Source organism: Tetrao urogallus, assembly GCF_951394365.1.
Source record: "Tetrao urogallus genome assembly, chromosome: 3".
In the NCBI taxonomy this organism is placed as follows: domain Eukaryota; kingdom Metazoa; phylum Chordata; class Aves; order Galliformes; family Phasianidae; genus Tetrao; species Tetrao urogallus.
The window spans coordinates 92,550,880-92,576,211 of NC_136815.1; the positions used below are offsets into that span (position 1 = coordinate 92,550,880).

Consider the following 25,332-nt stretch of genomic DNA (forward strand, 5'->3'; position numbering starts at 1 on the left):
TAATAAAGTGTGGGCAGAGGAAAACAACACTGAATGGCAATTCCACCTGCCATATAATCCAATGGGGGCAGGCCTTATTGAACGCTACTGTGATATTCTTAAGGCCCCCCTGAAGCTGTCTCTGCAGAAGTGGACAAAGAGATGCCATGAAACCCTGCAGGACCTGAATGGAAGGCCTAGAGACGGCAGACCCAGTGCTCTGAAAATACTACAGACAACATGGGCCTCCCTGCTTAGGATGCAAACTATGGGCACTGATAATTGGATCAGACCCCAAATTGGCGATGAAACTAATCTTCTGCTCCCTGCCCCTGAGAATCTAGAACTGGGTATAGAATAGAATGGCCTTGGAAGGTGCAAGTAGGACTGCAGTGGTGTGGCCTACTTGCAGCGTGGGGGAGATTATTGGAGTAGGAGGCTCAGTAGTCCTTCCAATAATCAGTACATGGCCTACTGACCTTGTGGTCAACACTCCAGTCTTCATTGCTAAGGGGACCTTCATCATGACCTTTTGACAGATCAAGACCCTTTCCCCTTTCCCCTTGGTGCCCAATGTCAGCTGGGTCATACCCCAGTGCTAGCTGCAGTTGACCCAGGGTAGGAATGCAGCCTGTATCTTGCCCTGGAGGGCAGACCCTTGATCAGTATTATCTCTTTAATGTGAAATGCTGTTTCAAGTGCCTATGAAATCCAGAAATTGTTACTGATTTGTGCCAACTGACTAACAAAGAATTTCATGGCAAATTAGTCAGCCTTTGAAAAATTATAATGTGGCAAAAACTAATAAAGTGTAATTACGGCATAATAAAGATACTGAGTCTTTAGCAAGCAGCCCATTAAATCATTATAACTACATCATAAAATGATTAAGTCAAGTTAATGCGTTTGAATTTATACTAAAGATGCATTTTTTTAAAAAAAGCAATCATATTTCTTTTATATGTGTATGCTTTTTTCTATTATACTTCTCACAGCTGGTCTGCCTTCCAGCAATCAACATCTTCACAATGTGTTCCCTCCTAAGTAAGTGTCTGAGGTCTACGTCTCTCTTCTGTTTCAACCCAACAGGTGCAGGAGGCTGGTCTCCATCAGACAGTGATCATTATCAGTGGCTGCAGGTGGATTTTGGTAATAGGAAGCAGATCAGTGCTATCGCAACTCAAGGCAGGTATAGCAGTTCTGACTGGGTTACTCAGTATCGGATGCTCTGTAGTGATACAGGGAGAAACTGGAAACCTTACCATCAGGATGGAAATATCTGGGTAAGTCATTGGTATGCAATGAAAATGTATGCTGTAATCATGTTGATTGATTGCATTTTTAGGGTCTATACGCTTCTATAATTCATTGATATGGTATTTGTGAGGACAGAACAGCTCAAAATGTGGTAATTCAAGTTGTAGCTGTTGCCAGGAGTCCTATCTAGGCCTTAGCAATATTTTATTTGGGATGATAACAGTTATTAAAGATGCATAGCAACTTAATGTTGTTGTTATTATTCCCCTGTTTCAATTTACATAGAGTAAAAGTGAGGCACAGAAATAGTTCTGAAAATTCTTCTCTAATATTTTATTTTGAAAAGTGGCTTGTTCTTTGTGTGTGTGTTTTTAATGTATGTGATGTTTTCCATATTGAAGTTACAGAAATCTGAATGCTGTAATAATTTTAGAGAGAACCATATATAACTTGGTCCTGTTTTTTTCGTTTTTGTTTTTTATGCTTTCAAAGATAAGCTGCTAATTTCCTTCTTTTTGAAAACAGTTGCTTCTATTCTGCTGGAAAAAAAAAAATGACAGCTATTATTTGACATGTCTGTTCTCATAGTAGTTCATTTAGATTGATGGTCTTTTGAAAAAGTGTAGTTTGAGAACAACAGAATTCTTTCTGAAACCAAATTGAGTTGATTAACTACTACATTTCATTGGAGGAGTACTGTCAAATAAGACAAGCTTTAGTTTTGTTATGCTTTAGATTTGCTTTTGTCAGATCTGTCTTTTATGGTCTATTAAAAATGAACATCAAAGATGCAGCATGAGGTCTGTGGTTTGGTTTGTGTTACAGGAACTTTCTTAATATGTGGAGTATATACAGGCAGACTTGTTTTTTATTAGAGCATTGAAACTTACTGAAAAAGCATTCTCTATGTGGCACACTGGATTCTGAAAATGAAAAGCTGGGGATGGGTGGAAGCAGGAGTGAAGAGGAAAATATCGGGTACTGCTTTAGATTTTTTTAGGAATGGGTTGTGAGGATCTTGTTTATCTTGGGAGGAAATAAAGCTCATGCTTAAACTTTAAATATAAAAGGTTTTACTTTCAAGGGCTCTTATGTATATAAAAATACTTGTAGCCTTTAGTGTTTGTATTATCTTAGAGGTAGAAAAATCTTAAGGAACTACTACTGAAATTATCAATTTCTCTCAAGGGAATGAGAAAGAAAACTATGAAGCTGAGAGATATATAAAGCTTAATAAAACAGGAATAATCTATTCTTAATACCCTGGAAGGAAAAGTCTTTCAGCAGTATGTGGTTTGGTGATTTTTGTCCAAGCTGTAACTGTTTCCAAAACAGTCAGTATTTCTGAGGGCTTTATAGAAAGATTTATTCTTATATTGTATCTTAATGCAGAAATATTGACAGCTTTTCTGTAAGGAAATATTTCATTTATCTATTTATTAGCAATTAGAAATGTTTAGTGAATTCAGCAAAAATTATTTTTGTTGCAGAACATGATTATAATCTATAGCAGTATGTGATGAGTTGTGCAGAAATCTGCACTTTGTGTTTGCACTTGCTTCACAAGCTGTTAGATGCAGCACAGCTGCTGTGAATGTCCTGCATTTTTAGAATAGTATAAAAATTGCAAGCTATTCCAGATTGTCCAAAAACAAACAAAAAAAAAACAAAACAAAACACAAAAAAACCCCCACATCACTAGAGTATTGACTTTAACTTTCCTAAACAGGAAAAATGGATTTTAGGAAGTGAATTTTTTTTTATGAAGTGATATTCTCGCCTGTTTAATCTTGAATGTACTGTATTTATTAACTGTCAGTATGTTGCAAAGACAGGGAAGGTGCCTGAGCATGAAGAAAGGTTTCTGGACAATTGTAGTAGCATTATGAGACAGACTTGCCAGTGTGGAAATGGGCTGGTGAAGAGTTTCCCATTGTGTGTGTGTGTGTGTGTGTGTTTGTTTGTTGGTTAAATTTCTTGTACACAGTGACTCTGTAAGGCAGATCCTACAAGCGTGAGGGCCAAGTCAGACTCCATGAGACAAGCATAGCCAGCATAGGAAACTTAAACTCAAATTCATATTCTTCCTAGCTGTAGTGACTGCAGTAATCCTGAAAATAGAGAAATTGCACAGTACTTTGTCTTTCCCCTTTGGATTTGTATATTTCAATTCTTTTTTATCTGTGAGAGAAAGGTACAGATCCTGCTATATAGTTCCTGTGTTCCATCAGTTCCATAACTGAGTATAGTTGTTTACAGACAAAAGTAACTTTAAAGGAGAAACCAAGGGAGGAAAAAATGAAAACAGAAATGCAAATCTGAGCAGTTCTTAATACTGAAGCACATATGATATTGAATAATTCAGTAAATAGTGAAAATATAAGAAATAAAAGCAAGGGTTCTTTATAGAAAGCAAGAGATAGTCATTTCTGTGGATTCCAGTGGCATTCCATTGGTATGAGGATATCCTCATGTCAGTGGGAAGGATTCTTTCTGTCTCTCTCAAGCCCTTTATTTGAAGAGTCATTTATACTGTCCTTTAGCATTGTTGGCAATCTTGGATTCCTAGGCAACAGCACATGTCTGTATGTGCAGCGTATGTTTTCCCTCTCAGCTGGTCAATCTCGCAGAATCACATAATGGCCTGGTTTGGAAGGGACCTCAAGAATCATGAATCACCAACCCCCCTGCCACATGCAGGGCCACCACCCTCCACATTTAATACTAGACCAGGCTGCCCACGGCCCCATCCAACCTGGCCTCAAACACCTCTAGGGACAGGGCATGCACAGCCTCTCTGGGCAGCTGTTCAAGCACCTCACCACTCTCATAGAGAAGAACTTCCCCCTGACACCTCAATCTTCCCTCCCTCAACTTCAAACCATTTCCCCTTGTCCTGCAGTTATCTACCCTTTCCAAGAGTTGATTCCCCTCCTGTTTGTAGGCTCCCTTTAGGTACAGAAAGGCTGCAGTGAGGTCACCCCGCAGCCTTCTTTTCTCCAGGCTGAAAAAGCCCAGCTCCCTCAGCCTGTCTTTGTAGGGGAGGTGCTGCAGCCCCCTGACCATCTTTGTGGCTCTCCTCTGGACCTTCATTAACAGCTCTGTGTTTCTAGTACTGTGGGCTCCAAACCTGGACACAGCACTCCTCTGAAACCCGTGCCCAGAAGGCTGCTTGGCCATACCCTGGACCCTGTCAGAACCAGTTTTTCTTTCTGGTCTTATCTTCGTTGCCCCTGGCAATCATGCATAGGCGGGACTGGCAAGACAGGAAATGACTGTGGGCTTTCATGTAAGCCTTGAGACAAAGTGCCAGATGGCTCAGACATCTTTGAGATAAGGGATCGCACATAGTCTCTCATAGCAAGCTTTCAGAAGGAGTCCTAAACAGTATCTCTCATGTACCCTGAGAATACAAAGAACTTGTGTATAGTAACTGAAAGTGAAGAAGGAATGAATTCTAGTAAATACCCATTCTACTAGGATATACAAGAATTATTTGCTTTGCAAAAACTATCACTGTTGTTTTTCCTCAAAATCCATCTTTTTCTTTTTTATGACTTTAAGCAATATTTTTGAAATATGTTAGAAAAGATTTTTTTTCTTCTTTTCAGTTTGATAGTTGCTGCTTCTGTCCTCTTGGGTACACAGTAAGATCTTGAGTGAAAGCTTACATCACAGAAGCGTTTGCTAGATGAGTGGCTTCTTCTCCTCTTTTTAAGTACTTATATTGAATTAAATTATATTAAGCCAATTTAAATTATATTTAAAATATATTTTCAATGTACAGTTATGGGAACACTTTAGGAATATGAAATGTGATTAGAATAGTATGTGTACTGCTGTTTGTTGCTGGGTTGCTACTAGAATATCATATACTGTGCAGCCCTAGGCAGAGGAGCTTGGATACATTAATGGGAATGTTTTGACTAGTGTTTATTGCAAGGCCCTGAGGTTGTTTGGCGATAATGTGAATTTATTGCTGTTCTGTATTTAAGGATGCACTGATGTATTGTGTCTTGCAGGATTTTTATGTCTAGTATCTCTTTATCTCCATAGCAAAACCTGCAAAGTGACCAGAATCACTTTTACTGGCTCTTAATTCTCTGGATATTTTATTACTAGAAAAACTTTTTTTTCAAATTCAAACATCTCTTCCACATGGAAAAATATTTCTTTTTCCACATGAAATAACCTGTGTTTCATTAATTTCATCAGAAAATGGTTTATCTGGCTACTATGTCTCTGAATCCTTATCTACCACACCTTGACTTTATAAGGATTGCTCTATTCACTTGTAACTGCCAGTATGTCTTATATATCATCTTATAGCTGTACTGAATGAACGAGTTGTAATTCTCACTGAACTCAGTAAGGCTTAACACTTGGTGCATGCTGCTAACCTATACATTGAGTACCAATAAGTGAAATTATGTGGATGCAGGAAAATGTTTATTTTGATGAGGTGGAGCTTAAATCTCTTCGAACTAATGTAACATTCACTGCCATTCTATTTAGAAAAAAAAAAAAAAGCATTAATGAGAAACCTTCTGAAATTCAGACTGACACTGACGAGTAGTTTTTCAAAACCCTAAGGAAAAGGACTTGATAGATAAGCTTTTTTATTATAGCACAGATGTTTATTTTCTAAATTTTCTCTGTGTGGAATCTGTGAAGGGAAATAGTATAACTTCTTTTTTGAATATATTTGAGCACATTTAGTGTTACCTATTTATGGTAACACCACAAGTGTTACCATAATCAGAATCATAGAATCCTTGGAGTCAGGAAGGGATTTCTAAAGTTCATCTGGTCAAGGTCCCCTACAGTGAACTGGGACATCCACACCTGGATCAGATTGCCCAGAGCCAGATCCAACTTCACTTTGAAAGTCTCCAGGGATGGAGCATCCACCACATTTCTGAACAATTTGTTCCAGTGCTTCACCGCCTTCACAGTAAAAGAACACATAAATCTCCCTTCTTTTAAGCTTAACATCATTTCCCCTTGTTCTGTCACCAGAGACCCTGCTCATGAGTCTGTCTCCTTCTTTCCTGTAGCTTCACTTTCGATATTGAAAGGCTGCTCTCAGGTAACCTTGGAGCTTTCTCTTCTCTAGACTGAAGAATCCCAGCTCTTCCTTCTCATAGGACAGGTGTTCCATCTCTTGGATCATTTTTCTTAGCCTTCTCTGGATGTGCTCCAACACAGGTATATATCTCTCCTGTACTGAAGAATACATATCTGGATGCTGTACTCCTGGTGAGGTCTCACCAGTGCAGAATAGTGGGCCAGGATCATCTCCCTCAATCTGCTAGCCATGCTGCTTTTGATGCAGCCCAGGATATGGTTGGCTTGCTGGGCTGTGAGTGCACACTGGTGGCTCACGTCTTGCTTCCCATCCACCAGTACCCCTAGTCCTTTTTGGCAGGCTTTTGTTTAACATTTTCAATCCACCAACTTGTGTTCGTAGTGAATGTTGCCTCAAACCAGATGCAAGATCTTGCATTTGGATTTGTTGTACCTCATGAGGGCTTCAAGTGGGCCCACTAAAGACTGGGTGGTACTCCATCCCTCAGCTGTGTCAACTGCTTGGTGCCATCAGCAAGCTTGCTGAGGGTTCATTCAACTCCATTGTCAATGAAATTCATGAAGATATTGAAGAGTATCAGTCCCAGTAATGACTCCTTGGAGACAACATTCATCACTTATCTCCATCCACACAGTGAGCCATTGGCCACCACTCTCTGGACTCAATCCTGCAGCCAGTTCTTTGTCCATCAAACAGTCCACACATCATAGGATCATTGGAAATGACCTATAAGATCATCCAGTCCAACCGTCTTCTCGTTACCATTGCTGCCACAAGCACTAAACCAGATCTTGCAGCTCCTCATCCAGATGCCTCTTGAACACTGCCAGGGATGATGACTCCGCCACCTCCCTGGGCAGCCATTCCAGTGCCTGACCACTCTCTGAGAGAAAAAGTTCTTCCTTATGTCTAATGTAAACCTCCTCTGGTATAACTTGCGGCCATTTCCCCGGGTTATATTTGTTGCCTGGGAGAAGAGGCCAAAGCCCTCTTCACCACAACCTCCCTTCAGGAAGTTGTAGAGGTCTCCCCTGAGCCTCCTCTTCTCCAGACTGAACAATCCCAGCTCCCTCAGCCCCTCCTCATAAGACCTGTGCTCCAGACCCCTCACCAGTTTCGTTGCCCTTCTCTGGACACGCTCCAGGACCTCAACATCTTTCCTGTAGTGAGGAGTCCAAAACTGGACACAGTACTCTAGGTGCAGCCTCACCAGTGCTGAGTACAGGGGATGATCACCTCCCTGCTCCTGCTGGCCACACCATTTCTAATGCAGGCCAGGATGCCATTGGCCCTCTTGGCCACCTGAGCACACTGTCAGCTCGTGTTCAGCCGAGCATCAACCAACACCCCCAGGTCCTTCTCTTCTTCACACTCATCCAGCCACTCATCCCCAAGCCTATAACGCTGCATGGGGTTGTTGTGCCCAAAGTGCAGGACCCGACACTTCACCTTGTTGAACCTCATCCCACTCACCTCAGCGCAGTGATCCAGCCTATCTAAATCCCTCTGAAGGGCCTCCCTACCCTCAGGCAGATCAACACCACCTCCCAGCTTGGTGTCATCTGCGAACTTACTGAGGGTGCACTCAATGCCCTCATCTAAGTCATCAATGAAGATATTAAACAAGATGGGCTGCAGTACTGACCCCTGGGGAACACCACTTGAAATGGGTTGTCAGCTGGACTTAACTTCATTAACCACTACCTGTTGGGCACGGCCCTCTCTCTCCTACCTGACTACTTCAGTTAAGGCTCCTTTAACAAGGATTACAACATAAATTTCTAGAAGTTGCTTTTCAGGCTGAGTATTCTTTGCTAGTGAAATGGGACTTGTGAGTATTATCACATTTGATAAATTCTGACAGTAATCTCTTAGCTCGTTTGCTCCTATAAAAAGGTCTGTGTAAAGGACATCAACGTAACACTGCGTAGCAAGTCCCAGATGGTACATGTTTTCAGATTAAGAGGACTAAGTAGCAGCATTTCCACAAACTACTTTTTAGCAAGATATGACTCTGTTTTTACATTACTAGCACCCAACTAAACAAATGCAACAGGTTTATACTTGGAGCAAGGACTGCTAACAGACTCCTAGTATGGAAGAATTTTTTTTCCATATTGTTGCTACATGTACCTTGTTAAGCAGAGATACATGAATTTATCAATACAAACAGAGAAACCATATAATGATGATAGTAACATTCAGCAGTGCACAGATGATTTTTAAACAGTATCTCCAGAGATCACATAGCTGCAGAGACAAATAGAATTATACATGAAATCTGTAATTTCATAATTTCATTACAAGTGATAAAATGTGAAACCTGACTCTTAATACAGGAGATTTGTTACTGCTATACTTGTTTTGTTTTCCTGAAGGCTTACACTGCACTTCAACAACAGCTTTTTCATTTGTGTCTAAACTATCTAGCTGTATCCATCTGTTATGTTTTCAGTAAACCTTGGCACAGATAAATAAAGCAGAAAGGTTCAACAAAATCACATATGAAAACCAACAGACAAACCCAACCACCATCAGCCAGGCTCATGCATGACCAACTGAATCTTCTATGATTAGGTGACCTACCTGGTAGACAAGGTAAAATCTTCGGATATAATTTACCTAGACTTCAGTAAAACATTTGACTCTATCTTCCAAAGTATTCTCTGAGCAAAAACTGTCAGCTCGTGTCTTGGAAAAGTTTACACTTCAGTCATTAAAATACTGAATGGATGTCCAGGCCCAGAGAGCGGTGGTGAACAGAGCTAAATCTAGCTGGTGACTAATCACTAGTGATGTTTCTCAGTGGTCAGTGTTGGGAACTACTTTGTTTAACACCACTGTTGATGATCTGAATGAGGGGGTTGAGTGAACCCTCAGTAAGTTTGCAGATGACATCAAGTTGGGAGGAGGTATTAACTTCCCTAAGTGTAGTATGACCCTATAGAGATATCAGGATAAACAGAATTGATGGATTGATTGTAAGAGCTTTAATAAGATGAAATACTGAGTTTTGCATTTTGGCTGCAACAACTCCACAAGATACAGGCTTGGAGCAGTGTGGCTGGAAAGCTGTACTGAGGAAAAGGACCCAGGGGTGTTAGTTGACAGCCAGCTGAGCATGAATGTACTCAGGTAACAAGAAGGTCAAAGGCATCCTGCCTGGTATAATGAATACACAGCCAGCAGAAACAAGAAGGTGATCGCAGAACCAAGAAGGACATTCTGAATGTCCATCTAGGGCAAGACAGTCAATTCTACTTCTCAAGACTACATCTGCCAAGAAGAAAAAAGTCATAATTGTCGTAATTGTGACAATTATAGATATCCCTCAAATTCTGAGGGATATTGAGGGCACAATATGTTGGCTAGACCCTACTCGTAGGAAAGTGTACTGACTCCCTGGGGCATGGGTCAGGGATATTACTAGGAAATTTCCTGACCTTGTTTGCCCTTTTGATTATTATTCTTTACTGATAGCTCAGGCTGGCAGTGATGAAGTCACTGAGAGAAGCCTGATGGCTATCCAAAGGGACATCAGGGAACTGGGGCGGTTATCAGAGGGGCCAGAATACAGGTTCTTGTTTTCCTGTCTCTTCAGTGACAGAGAGGGATACTGAGAAGAACAGGAAAACCTGTCTGATAAATACATGGCAAAGTGTTTGGTGCCATCATGGGATTTTTTAGAAGTGCATCTACACCAGTGTACACAGCATGGCCAACAAATGGAAGGAGTTGCAAGCCATTATGGGAGGGAGGACTAGAATTTTTTTGCCTTCACTGAAACATTGCGGGGAGAAATGATGGGAGGCGGGCTCATTCCCACAATGGGAGTTCTGCAATGAATGGCTATAAGCACTTCAGAATGGACAAACACCTAAGCAAGGATGGTGGTGTGACTCTCGAAGTTAATGTTTTGATGTTGCAGAGCTCAGGGTTGGAATGATAAGGTCAAGTGGATAAGGATCAGGTGAAAGACAAGGCTGACATCTTGTTGGGATTCTGTTAATCCCAACAATTCTGTTAGACTGCCTAACCAGGATGAAGAGATGGATAAGGCATTCTATGAGCTACCTGCAGAAGTTCTGCCATCAACAGTTCTTCACTTTCCCTGATATATGATAGAAATACAATACAGCACAGAGGAGGGAATCCAGGGGGGTTTCCTGGAGTGTGGGGAAGATAACCTCCTGACATAGCTGGTAAGAGAGCCTACCAATGGAGATGCTGTTCACAAAGTAGAAATGGTGGGAGATATGGTGGTCAGGATCTGTCTTGGGCAGTGTGACCATGAGATAGAAGAGATTTTATTACTGGTGAAGACAAGAGTAAGGTCAGCAAAACTGTTACTTTGGAATTCCAGAAGATGGATTCTGAACTATACAGGATGTTGATAGGGAGGGTCCATTGTGATTCAGTCTTGAAAGGCAAAGGGGTCTTGGAAAGCTGGATGTTTCTCATGAAGGAAGCCTTACAGGCACAGGAGCAGACTATCTTCTTGTAAGATGTGCTGGAAGGGAAGAAGACCGCTGTGGATGAATGGGGAACTTCTTATGAGATTCCAGGAGAAAAAAAGCTGTACGTCTCATATTGAAGAAGGGACAAGCAACTCTGGAAAGCACAAGGAAATTGATAGGATATGCAGGGAAAAAATTAGAAAGGTAAAAGCCCAGCATAAGTTCAGCGTGGCCACTGTAGCAAAAGACAACAAAAAATGTTTTTATAAATACATTAACAGTAAGAGGAGAACCAAGGAGAATCTCCATCCCTTATTGGAAGTAACAGGGTACATGATCACTGAGGAATAAAGAAAAGGATGAGATTTTCAATACTTTCTTGTCTTCTGTCTATAGTAGCCAGACCAGTTATCCTCAGGGTACTCAGCCTCCTGACCTAGGAGCCTGGGTTAAGGAGCAAAATAAACCTCCCACAGTTCAGGTGGAAAGAGACATGCTGCTCCACCTGGGGACTGTCGCTAGTCCATGGGGCCAGATGGGATCCACCTGAGGGTGCCAAGGGAAGTGGCACTGGGGATTGCCAAGCTGCTTTCCACCACCTATGAGAAGTTCTGGTGAAACAGAGAGGTGGGGTTTGGTGATTTGGGAACTGTTTATTTGTTTAGTAGTCCAAATAGTTTTTTGATGGTCTCCCTAATGTTTATTATGAATCAGGTCATTTTCTCAGATCACTGTTTGGTTTTATCCTAGAGTTTATGTAATGATTTTTCTGAAAAATTGCCAAACAATTTTTTACTTTCTTTCTGTTCGTCAGAATAGATTTCATAATTGCTATCACTTGTTTAAGTAGCACTAATCACCCATTTAATATTTATTGTAATGATAAAGTAGGTTTTTGCCTGCAGATGAGATTTTTACTTAAATGTTGTTTCATATTAGTCATCCTTTTTTTGCAGTCATTCTTTTTCCTGAGACTGCACTGTCATCTAAGTAAATTGAGATTATGTAACATATAGATGCTAAAATCTATTTTCTGTAATTGGCTTTTTGTCATAATCATGCAGTAAAAAGGGACAGAAGGAAGTGGGTCACAAGTAATGATGGGATTATACAATAATGTCTAAGTTATGTAAACAGAAAGTGTACAGTTGAAACAGTAATCCCTCTGATTTCGCAGAATTAAGTTTATATCATTTGAGCTAAAGAAATTCCTGTAACTCCACCTCCTACTACTTGATTTACTTTCCAAATGTTTTGGATTTACTTTCCAAAGTAATTTTGTCACTGTTCACTAAATTTTAGAAACAAGTGACAACCATCGGCAGGCATTAGACCAGGTGCTGAGTAAATTGCCCCATGGTCAAAAAACCCCAAGTTCCTGTGGCAGCACCAACTTCTCCTCCACTTATTAATTACTTGGGTTTTCCAAGCTCACTCTGCATCCCTTGCTGCCCGGGAAGGGATAGATGAAAATATTAATTGTTGTTCTGCTCCCTCAAACAACGGCCCTAAAATCCTGAAGTCTTTTTGGTAGTTTGCAGGCTTCTCTGAACTACATCACTACCTGCCTGAACTATCAGTAATGGGTAGTAATCAGAGTGGTGAAGCAGATCTGGAATCTTTATAATTATGTCCTCGACCTAGGCCCCAGGGAGGCAGCATTCCTCCATATGAGATGGTCCTGCCCAATCCATCTCCCTACATACTGTAGAGAGAGATAAGGTCCCTTACTACATGTAAAGAGCATGCTGGGAAAAGCAGTTTGAGTTTCCTCAGCTTCAGGCAGGGGCAAATCTCTCTGCGGAACTGTTTTTGCTCAAGGACATGGATCCGCTTATTGGGTAACACAGAAAGATGGGGATGTTCAACGTGTACCACAAGGGAATTTGATATTAGGGGAGTGCAGTAATTCTATGTGTGTTTATATATGTGTACATATGTGAGTGTGTGTGTTTAATGCATGTTAATCGTTGTTTGTATATACATTAAGCATAACATAGTGATATGGAACAAGGGATGTAACATAGTAGCTTTGAGGTTTGTTATTAGTATTCCATATCATAATGCTAGAATGTGATGGAAAACACAGTAAAGACAGTAGGGTAGCTGAGTCTCAGGCTGCAACAAGAGAGGATAAGCCCAAAAGCAACAGCTAGGGATACAAAAACAAAGGAACAAAGCTGCTTACCTTCAGAAGGACTCAAAAAGCCAGGGACCTCCAGTGAGACACCTTTGCCTCCACTGCCAACATTTATATAAGATCTGGGAGAGGGTGGATCCTGGCTCCACCCCTTCCAGTCAGTCGGATTCATTGCTTGCCACCTGAGCTCCGCTGGGTTGGCCCTGCCTTCCAGTAGGTGCTCAGTCATTGTTTCAGGCTGTGACCTAGCGTTTCTGCTACAGATATCAAAGCATTATGTAGCATACTGGGAGTTAATGCTGCAGTTCTGTGGACTGTTGATAGTCCTGGGTATGTGATTCTCAGAATAGAATAATGAACTACAGTTCCCAAAGAGTTGTTATTCCATTTCCCATTCAGAGAGAAATGTAAAACTGCTTGGAAGTCACAAGGCTATCTATTTGCTCCCTAGAGGATCAGAGTAAGAACTACAGTTTTCAGGAACTCTCATTTATTTGATTTATTAGCTTCAATCCCAATTAACTTGTGTTTTGCTGCTATAATTAGTAATATAAATTTGTTTTCCTTCTCAGATTATTTCTACTTTTTAAAAACAACAAGCCACTTTTTAAAAACAAAGTATGTGGAATCTAAGAAAAATGTCCTTGCACACTTCGAGGCAAAAGATGAAAGTATTCTATTGTGACTCTAGTACTTCTTGTGAGACAAAATCACTGAGGAAGAATTTTTTTAATATGCAAAATCGGATGGTTACACTTTGACTCAAATTCCCTTAGTAAATTATGTTTTAACTTGTCTGAATTTCTGTATGCCAACCCCATCTTATCTTATAATTTTATAGAATATTGTTTCCGCCTTACCTGTACTAATCCTGGCTTTAGGTCCATCCTTACCAACTCAGCTCTCTTTGATCTTCCAGGCACCTCCCTGCCAAGACAAAGGGCAACACTGCAACTTCCTCTTTGGGTGAAATTCCTTTTTTTAGTGGCCTAGATTCTTGTAACAGTAATACTGTGGCTTGGACAAATTTAGACTCTGGTATCAAAACTTTTATTTTTCCATCTTCAAATTTTATTTCTGCCTCTAATTTTTACCAATTAAAGACTTTGGTGCTCCTGGTAAATACAGTAATTGGTGTGTCACCCATTGTTTCTGAATTTTAGACCACAATATCTCAAAGAATGGTCTAGCTTCTAACTTTCCTATCTAACCAGCAGTTCTCAAGTGTCATAGTTTAATTCAAGTCTCTTTGTTTTAAAGACTGAATAAGTAGCTCCTGCAGCAACCAAACTCTATTTCAGTTTCATCCTCCCCCAACATGATTTTAACCAGAAATTCCACTGGGGAAAATATTTCCAGTTCCCTTCACTCTGTAGCTTCCACAGGCTTCCTACACCTCTGTACATACAGAAAATCTCATTTTCCAGTGTCCCTGCTCTTCGTAATTAGCATGCTTGTTTTGTTTTGTTTTGTTTTCTTAGCCAAGATCTCCAGCTCCAGCCACACTTAGTGTTCTGTCTGTGGACTACTGGGGTGAGTGTGGGGGTAGGGATGCCCTGTACAGTGAAGGAAGACTGTCCCATGCCACTGCCACATGATCCTCCACTTGGGTCCTCATGGTCTTGTGAATAATTCATTTTTCTAAACAGCACCTGCACAGTAAATTCTATAATTTTCCAATCCAATTGTCAATGGTTTCTGGGCAGGTTTGGTCCAGTTCCATGACTAAATGGGGCAGAGCGACCCAGGGACCCATGCCCAGGGAGAAGGGAAAAGGGGAAAGGATTGGGAGATGGGCCTGAAAACAAGAGTGGAAACAAGTTAAGGGAGAAAACTAACTTACAAAACATGATGTCAGAATGTGAGATAAAATGTAATACAGTGTAATCGGAATTGAAGGTAATAAATCAACTAAAATGAGAGAGTGTCTAAAACCAAAGGTTTTACTCTAACACTGAAGGTGAGATGTCTAGGGAGCGCATATTGCAGAGACAAGCAATAAAAGAAGAAACTGTCTTGTGACTTGTGAGCAGTTTTATCTTTCCCTCTAAACAGAAAATGAAAATGGAACAGTAAAAGTCTTCTGGGATATGTAGTTGTTCTTCTCTTCTGAGAACGAGATAGCCAGAAATATTGACTACCCATGGAACTGGAGCACTAACTCTTTAACTCCCTGTGCTCTACATGATGTTATGATGTGGAACACCAATAACAAAAAATCATAAACCCATGAATTGGATTTTGAGTTCTGATAATCATTTCCAAAGCATTACCTACCTGTTCAAGGTCATTCCAGTAGCTACTAGCAGCCGCTTTTCAATTGTTTAAATTTGCAATTGAAAAAAGTATCTTAACTGCAACACAGTTTCTACAAATGATCATAATTTCCAGCTGCTTGCCTCAGCAGTACAGCCCTATGCCTGCTGCGAGTCCTACCTGCCATGAGCATTCTTTATATATATATACACATGTTCAGACCAAAATGATCCCATGCTTCTGCCATTCAGGATGTTGACTCAATATAAAGAACATTTCAGCATAAAACAGCTCAATACATTTGTTTTTCTTCTGCCATTATCTGATCCAGCTTTCTCTTTCCAGTGATTTAAAACACAACCCAAAGGTGACTTTTTCAAAATTTCCTCACTCCTAGATGATCCAGTGCCTATTTTAATGTTGCATGGGTGAGTTCTTTGTTAACTAACAACACGAACTGACAATTAACTATCAAATAAGTGCACCTGATGACAATTGCCATGGTTATGGGTCCTCTAACCACCTTACCAGGATCCTTAGCCCTACCCTGCACAACTTTCATTGTATCTGACAGGCAGATAGCAAAATAGAGGTCCTCCCAAGAATATCTTGGTTCTGGCTGAGGTTCTGTGATCCCAAGAAGAATTGAGGTGCAAGAGCATTGTCCCATATGGGTTGCAGTTGATCAGGAAACTCTCTAAGTCTCAAGTTGGAGTGTTGGAAAGCAGACATTCTATAATAGCAGTGTTGGATGCCTGGGGGTAATCCTCTTATCATGCACAGCTTACACAGAAGACCTTCAGTTCGTATGTACATTATTTGTGTTACATATGCAGAAGTTTTCCAAGATGTATGTTACATATGCGAGTGTCACAGATGTATGCTGCATATTCACAGACCGACCCTAAGACCTCCTATTTCCTCAGCACAAAAACTCAACAGAGCTCCCTTATCTCCATGGTTCAGAGGCACAGCTCTTTCTTTAATCTAAACAAATTGCAGGGCAGGGGTATTCATCAACAAGCACTAGCAAGCTTAATAACATTGTTAAAACTTGTATTAGCAGTAAAGAGAAACTTCTCAAGAACAAGGTTAGGCTCCCTCTGTACAAATGAAGAACTAGCTGCTAGTCTCTTAGGTAACAGTACATTTTAAGAGAATCTGACCTTTTGATTTTGATGATAGAACTTTTTTTAGAAAAAAATTATAAAATGGATATTAACTTTCATCTGCCTGTTGCTACTGATTTTTCTTTTTTTTTTCTTTCAATTTTGTTTTGAAAAATTGAAATAAAATCTCAGTGAGTAGAAAATAGGTATAAAGGAAGGGACATTCTGTTATTTCTTTAGTTTACTTTGTTCAGATAAAAAAAAGTTCTTAAGATAAAATAATAATTAAAAAGTAACTGTTAGTATTACTCTTTGTCTAATATTTGTGTAACTTAGTTCAAGCCTATTGTTCATTTCCACTGAACGCTAAATATCAAAAAGGCAGAATGATAACTTTCAGTGCTGTATAAAGTCACTGCAAAATTCTGGCATGTTTACTAAAACCAAGATTGCCATCAGCAACCAACCCTGGACAGTGCTGAAAAAGAAAATAGTATGCAGAGATTTCTGTTAGAGTACAAATTATTGATAGGATATTAGTCAACAGTAGGATCTCTTGTCTTAAAAAGAATTCTGAAATGTCTAGCTTACTTAAAAGCAGATTATTTTCTCTTCTATTTTCCATAGAGAGAATCAGGTTGTCCTTTGGGGCTTCAGAATTTTGTTGTTAGAAGAAAGAAGGGATTAAAAATTGCAGTGAAAACCATTTCCTCCTCTCCCTCTTGGATACTGTCTATCCTGAATTTCTGAATATTTATTATTTCCTGTCCTAACTAACAGAGAAACATAGTTTCCCTCCACTTCCAGGTGATACATTGTGATAACAAGATCATTAAATCTCCTCCTTACTGAGCTGGAGAGGCAGCATAAGAAAACAAAAATGAAATAAAACAAAAGTAGAAGTATCTACTGATATAAGAAAATACTGCAAGAATTTTCAGTAAAATATAAACATATTTTTCCAGTTTTTTTCCCAAACTTGACACTGATTTTTCTAAGCATGGTTCACGTAAAGTTGAAACAATTCAGAATAAATTTTGCTGTGTAGCTACACCCATTTACAAATCAGTCATACAGATGAAATTGCTGGTTGAATAAATTATCACATCTTTTTTTCTTCATCTACTTATAAGTCTAACACATAATTTCAACATTCATTTACTTCAGTATTCATTACCTAACACCCAAACCATTTTTTTGTAATAAAATATTTAAAGTAATATCATATTTAAACTAGTAATAGAGTATTTAAACTCAAAGAATTTCACTTTGAAACACTGATTTATATTAATAAATATTTTATAAAAATACTGCATCTGTAAAATACTAAACTGTGTGTACTTAAACTGAATGGAATCAAAGTGGAATGAATAATATCAGTATGATTTGGATTCCTATTATCTCTATGTATTTTTATAATGGAGAAAAAGCGTTAACGTATCTTGTATAGATAAACTTCAGGTACCTCATGTTTAACTATTCTGTCCACTCTAAATCCCCAAAGATAAAACTCAGTATTTTCAAAGTTCTGAATACTTTCAAAATAGTTGCTTCTCTAGGCAACTGGACAAATCTGATTTTTCATTGTTTTGGGCAACAAATGAAAGATTCACAAGGATATAATTAATTTAATAAGAAATTTAACTCTGTAAAACATAATGGTTTATAAAGGCACCCAAGGCACTTTGTTAATCAGTATATCATAAACGGTTTATTTATTTATTTATTTTTTTTACAAAGTACTAAAGAGTATTCTTTGAACAACTTCATCAAGTTCACAGTGAAATTTGTTAGGTAAGCAAATATTCAGATGTTGGTTTCTTTATTAACAGTATGTAATAAGAGATCCTTTATTACATTTGCTGTACCATAGGAGTTGAATTTTTTTTATCATCTATAAGCAGTACTAAAATACATCAAAATGTATGTCCTGTTCTGTGAGCCTCACTTTCAATGTATTCTTAAATGTTTTATGGAATTCGTTTTTCATTTGTGAATTTAGTATCTTCTCTCCCCAAGTTGTTTCAGTGTCTCCATGGACTTAAACTAGCTTTCCACATACTGCTGTTTCCTTTCACTTGCAGTTATTGAGTTATTAGGATAGAAAAGTTCATTTATGAATATGATTCCTCTTCTTTTAAGATCAGATGATGTTTTAAAGACATCTAGGAATTCCTGTTGATTAGCCTAGATGTCTTTAAAACAAACAACAACAACAAAAGGAAAAGGAAAGGGAAAAGGAAAAGGAAAAGAAAAAGATAAAAAGAAAAAGATGAAGAAAAAGAAGAAGAAAGAAGAAGAAGAAGAAGAAAGAGACAGTGAACATTTTGTTGCCCTTGGCAATTACTTTGCACTATAGTCTAAATTCTACTGTAGGGATTCTGGTTTTGTCTGTTTTGAAGTTGTGGTTCTCTCTATTTCTGAATCAAATCAGAACTGTAGACCACCGGAGGGAACTTTCAAAGTCTCTATGCCTCAATTTCTTCTTAGCCAAGGGGTGTATGTGGTGAGGGTTTAGGTTAGAATATTTTTATTTTTTTACTTCTCTATCACACTTGTGAGTCCAAAAGCATTTACTTCTCAGACCAAACAATCATTGTAAAGCAAAATCTCACATTTGCAAATGAATTAATACTGAAAGTAGAAAAAGAGTATTCTATTTATGTCTTCAGGATTAAAATAACATCTTTGGAAATATCTTTCTTCTGGGGAAAACATAATGTTAACTCCACAGGTAGCAAATTTTCTAAAAGCGCTCGTGCTTCAGAGATGACTGTATTTATCTAAACTGCTAATATTCTATTTTCAACGTTCTGTTCACAAGATCTGTATCTCACTCCTACTCATCAACAAGAATTTGGCTATGTTTTGAGTCTGCTGCTCAGTTGCAATCAGCCTGTGTTGTTTGCAGATGTGTCAATTAAAGCCACTTAGAACTTAGCTTACTTGTCATGGCAGTGAAATTTCTGTAAGAGTTTTGCTTTTTGTTGGACATAATGAAGACCTTTCTTTGGTGGTTATATCTCACACAGCTTATGAGTCTTAAAATCAGAACAAATTCAAGTTTCCATTTATTTAGTATTCCATTTGAATGGTTTCTGTAATAAAAGCAACTGAATGTTAGTTTGTGGCTGATTATTCAGGGAGAATAGTTGTATGATAACTATAAAATAAGTTAACAGCAGTTCTATGAGTCGAGGACTCACATATTCATTTCAAACACTGGAAGACCCTCTTGGAAAACCCTCATTACTGGCCACGAGTACAAAAAAAATTGCTTCATCTCCAGGCAAGACAAGAGAACATGGAATTTGATAGCAGTGGGCACATTTGAAACCTAAAAATACAATGTGTGTGCTTGAATGTGTCTCACAGGTGACTGTCCATTTTGGACATTAATTAGTCTTTCATCTCCTTTGCAGCAGGGTGTCTCTTCTTCTAAGTCCTCATAGGAAGAAGTTACTTCCTTTGCAAGTCAAATGAACAGAAATGGAAGAAATAAAGCAAATTGTAAAAACTAATTAAAACATCCAAACATTTTAATGTGTCAGAACCTGAGAAATACGAATAAAAATCAGCATTCCAGGGAATTCCCATTTTAATCCCAGACCCCTTAGAATGAAGGCACATCCTCAGTGAATGTAAATATCTGAGTTAAAAAATAGACACAGCTGGAGAGAGAAGTGTTCAGATTCTAAGATTCATCTAAGAAAGATGATAAGACAGTTGTCCTATTCTTATAAATGTCCATTCTCTGATTTCTGAAGGAACATCTAGCTTTCCAAATATTGCTCTAAGAAAATCTTTGATCTATATATTATGCTTGGGGTTTTTAAATCATTTTTCTTTTTTTTTCTTTTTTTTTAATGTGGAGGATAGGGGTAGAAAAATGACTGCACAGAAATTGCTATGTATTTAATAGCAAAAACAAAAATAAAAGTAAATAAATAGAATACCACAAGCCTTATGTCCTTTCTTCATTCAGAATCCATTTTTAGCAAACTGAACTTTTGCTTGCTTTAACTAAACAATATAGTAGATAAAGTGAATGAAAAATAATCTGCATGATGAGGGATGCATTCCTCCTTCTTTTTGCCAAGAAGTTAATTACTACTTTGGTGCAGTTGATTCAAAAGCTGTGCTCTCTTTAAAGTAGTCTGCTGCAAAATACAAGTTTTCAGCTGTGAGGATTTTAAGTTCTGTGGAAAAGATGAAGATACCAAGAAAATATATAACTAGAAGATTATGAAATTTTTTCTTTCAGCATATGCTATTAGATGTATTTGCTTTAATTGGCCTTTGAAGAAAAGTAAATCAAAGCATCATAAATATTCAGGAGCGAAAATATCCTCATCTGCATCCTATCATATCATCCTGCATCTTGAGAGCAGTTATTCTGCTAGATTGGTGTTCCAAAATCTTGTTTTCAATTAAGATGTCATATGTTAGAGTGTTGATTGAACTGCAACTCTGAGTATCCATTGAATATCCTGAAATCTTTCACTTTTCACAGTTTGCAAGTGAACAAAATGCCATAGAAATGGAAAGTCATTAATGTTCAGATTTGAAAATTATGATATATTTTTAATGCTGCACCCATATTCTTAGTTTATATACTCTGTAACACAGCTCAGTTATTTTCAGCATGGTTATATACAGTTTTATATATCTCCATAGTACTTTAAATTCCAGAGGGAAATTTCTCATCTTTTCTGCACCTTTTTCCCCCCTTGTTTAAGGACTTATTTATTTGTTTTTAATTTGTCGTATTTCATTTCCTACAAAATTACTTAGAAACAAAACAAAGTTACAAAATGCCAGGCATTTATAATTTTGAAGCACAGACTTCTATAAAGTATCAGGCCAATAAGATAACTAACAATGATCATGGGAAGTTTAACAGAGAGTAAGTTTGAAGGCAGAATGTCATACTCAAATTTGAGTACTATTCTCAAGAGTAGAAGGTACTGATGAAGAATTCCTGCTTTATTTATCCACTGAGTGTTCTTTTGCTGAGTTTTTAGGGATGTGGGAAACCTACTGCTTTTTTGTGAGGCATTGGAAGCCACTGGAATGTTTCTAATTTAGGGATCTTTAATGTAAGGCACCAAACATTGTAGAATATTTGTGAAAAAGATTTGTTTTTGTCAACCTTTAACTTCCTGTCAACATAAAACAGCTGTATTTGTGGCAGCTGTTTTTCCCTTTGCAAACGTGATACTTAGATCATATTATCCTTTTTCTGTAGGAATTGTAAAATTTATATTATGTGAAAATATAATAAGGTAATCTGATATTATAGAAATATTGGTTATAACATCAGTCAATCCTTGCTTCTGCTAAGTCAAAGGTGAAATATTTTGTTCTGTTTAGATCAAGATTACTTGTTCCAATATCACCGTTTCTTGACAGTTGAGCCTATACCGTTTTTCAGCATTCTTTCAACTTTCATGCTGAAAAAAAGGCAATATTTTTCTTTTTTTTTCTTTTTCCCTTAGCCTAATGAAGATTCTATGGTTCTTGCAAGTCACTTTACAGCTTTGACTGTCACATTTAAAACCACATGCATTCTTCCACTGCACAAAACTCAATTTTCTCCCATCCTGTACTGCTTCAGTATTATTTTTTCTTGAAAAAAGAAAAAAACTCTTCTGAAATATTACCTGAGCACATACATTCTTTTGTCACCTGATGTGGCAACTGAGCAGGGAAATACATTCCCATAGGTCACTCCACCTCGTTCCAACCTGTTTAAACAGAGAGTGATTTAGTGTTATTATACTGCATTTGATGCAGGTTCTATTAGCAAGCAATAATTATTTCCTTTCTATACGCAATCGCTTCTTGTCTTTAGAAAGAACATTAAGCTATAAAATGAATGTTAAAAATTATCTAATGAAAAATTTTTAAATAGTAACACTGTTATAAAGTGGGAATCATGTTTTCAATGAAAAATGCTTGAATAAAATGAAAAATAGAATTGTAAAATATCCTGATTTGGAAAGGAGTCACAGGGTCATTGAGTCCAAATCATGGCTCTATAGAAATTTCAAACCATATTTCGGATAGCTCTCTAATAGTTTTATGTCCTCAGAACAGAGTGAAGCAAACCCTTCCAGTGACTAGCTGGCAGTGTTAGTCCTGCTGCACCTCTGGGTACATTGGTTCTTATTTTGCTGGGGCACACTGCTGACTCATGGAGCTGCTCTCCAGCCTCTGTCCCAGGTTCTTTACATATAACTAGGCCTGCTCTGTCCCAACTTCAGAATCCAGCAATTGCTGTTGTTGAATTCATGCAGTTGGTGATTGCCCAGATAAAAATCATAGCAATACCTCTTGTAGTTGGTCTTTGAAAATGAAACCAATGAATTTCCAGTGCTAGGCACTTTACTAACTTCCATCTTACAAATTAATGTATATTTGATGAGTATTTATTTATTCATTTATTTATTTATTTTAGCTAGCTTTTAAAATTCGCCAAGATCTCTAAAAAGCTTCTCTACCCTGGGGGGAATCAGCAGATCTTCCCATTCAAGTATCAACCACAAACATACTTATTATACCTTAAAGTTTTGAAAACATTACAGAGAACAGTTCTTAAAATGGAGACATGTGTAACTCAGTTACACCAGCCCACTCACCAGCTCACACTCCTTCTGCACTGACCTTGGTGTCTGCAGATCTGTTTCTCTCACACTTTCTTACTCTACTCTTGCAGATGCAGTTGTATACCTCTTTCCCCTTCTTAAACCTGACCTCTCAGAGGCACAGCCAGCATTGCTGATGGGCTCAGCTTTGGCCACAGGTCGTTTTTGGAACTTACTGGAATCAGCTCTGTCTCCTAACAGAGGTTTCCACAGAAGCTCTCTGCTCTCTAGGAAGTTGCTATTGAAACTGAATTCAGTTCTTTAATTTCTTAGAGAAAAGAAATACTCATTTTTAAACAATTGCATCTAATACTAGATAGCTGAGATTGAATCATAGAATGAGAGAATGACTTGGGTTGGAAGGGACCCCAAGGATCATTAAGTTCCAACCCCCTGCCACAGGAAGGGCAACCAACCTACAGAACTTGTACTAGACCTGGTTGCCCAGGGCCCTGAAGCCGCGAAAACCAACTAAGTAACTTGACACAGCAAGGAGTTATGTTAAGCAGGTATTCCCTTTATTACAGTGCTTGGTGCATGGGGAGTTAATCCCATCGAATATGCACACTGAGAGAAGCAGTGACTACATATTTAAAGGCATAGCTTTTATGTATTCATTGCATTTCAGGGGCATGGGCAGAAATAACAACTCTGGTTTTGTGTGATGAAAGATGAAGTCATTTTCGATGTAAATTTCCAACATTTTAAGGGGGGCTGTCCAAACCAGTTCCCACTGATGTTACGTTGAGCTGAGTTTTGCCATCTTATCTTCTACAACAGGATATCTATTCTACTTTCTTATCTTCACTTGACAACAAATCTACACACTCCTCCACACTCTGTTCTTGAGCTTATATTTACGCAAGCCTCTGTCCTTCAGTTTATATCTGCTCAATTTATGTGAGAGGCAGTTCTTACAATATAGAAAAGCTATTCTCATGATTCAGCCCCATCCAACCTGGTCTTGAACACCTCCAGGGTGTATTCTATTATATAGAACTCGGGCAAATTAGAAGATATCTAACATAAGGTTTCTATTTTCTTTATAGAATTAATGGAATTTTTACAGCCAATGTCTATCCATTTTATTTTGAAGAAAAAAAAAAAAAAAGATAAAATAGTATAAAAATCATAGCAATACCTCTTGTAGTTGGTCTTTGAAAATGAAACCAATGACTTTCCAGTGCTAGGCACTTTACTAACTTCCATCTTACAAATTAATGTGTATTTGATGAGTGTTTTTGTTTTTGTTTTTTGCTAGCTTTTAAAATATCTGGGTATTTGTTACCTTATAGTAAATACAATATAATTTGTGAGAAACATGCTCAAAATCAAAAATTTCTAATCAGGCAAAGATCTTCGTGAAGAGCAGTTTATTCAATACTGCAATGTGTGCACACCTCCTACTGATAAGGGAAAAATTGCGCACCTAAACAATGAAATCCATTCTGTTACATGTTCTGGGTCCGACACAGGTAAAGCCTCTCCTGGCACTCATTGATTGAGTGTCTCAGGTTCACAATCTTCCCAATGCTGTTGTTACGATACATTTCCATAAAATGTTTGTTACCAACCCAATGTTTTTAGGTATGTTCTATACTTTTTTTTATGATGATAGGAAGACAGCGTTTCCAAAAATTAGCACACTCATTCTGTCCTGTACTAGGCGATCCCTTACCCTGCATAATTAACTTACCTAGTGCCTGTGCTTATTCTACCTAGGTCAGAATGCTCCAGTCTCAATTTTACTTTATTCAGGAGCTTTTTTTGTGGAAAACAACTGATCCTACTGTGCATAGAGAAATACTGGAAATTTCCACTGCAAAAACACAATCTACCTCTCACAATTAGTAGTTATTAAAGGTTGTGATTGAACACTAAGGATTATGATAAAACTTATGGAAATATACTTTTCTTGGGATAATTATGAAGTGATACAGCCTGGTCATGTCTTGGCTGTTCCATGGTAAAATAAATGTTAAGCTATACAGAAGTGCAGCTTTCTCACCAAGTGACTTGCACAGGGTTATTTGTTGATTCTTATGCAGTATGAATCCTGAAGATTAGCATCAAGAGTTAAGACCTGCTGTTTTAATAAAGTTTCAAAATCCTGGTATAAAAAAGTTCCCATAAATGTGCTGATCAATATGTTCAGAAAATTCTTTGCACACAAGCAAATGAATATCACCTAGAAGTACAAAGACAAACAAACAAAAAGAAAAACCAAAAGATTTGGTCTGTAACAAAAACAAAAACAAATGATATGCATTCTAATTCTATTCAGTTTTGGATATACAACACAGTAAGATCCTGCCCTGTTCCCTTTGTCTAACAAATAGTTTTCTTTCCTGGAAAGAACAGCAATGAGATTTTATTAAAAATACAGTTATTTTAATAT

General features: G+C 38.1%; 1 protein-coding gene across 1 annotated transcript in view; it reads left to right on the forward strand.

Annotated features, from left to right (window-relative positions):
* The window catches only part of CNTNAP2 (contactin associated protein 2), a gene marked incomplete at both ends in the record, with an annotated part of 665,714 nt that overhangs the window by 262,636 nt on the left and 377,746 nt on the right, over positions 1-25,332 (forward strand). The window contains one exon of the mRNA XM_079533370.1: positions 1,069-1,262. Within this exon, the coding sequence (XP_079389496.1) occupies positions 1,069-1,262 (194 nt within the window). The remainder of the gene's footprint in view (positions 1-1,068; positions 1,263-25,332) is intronic.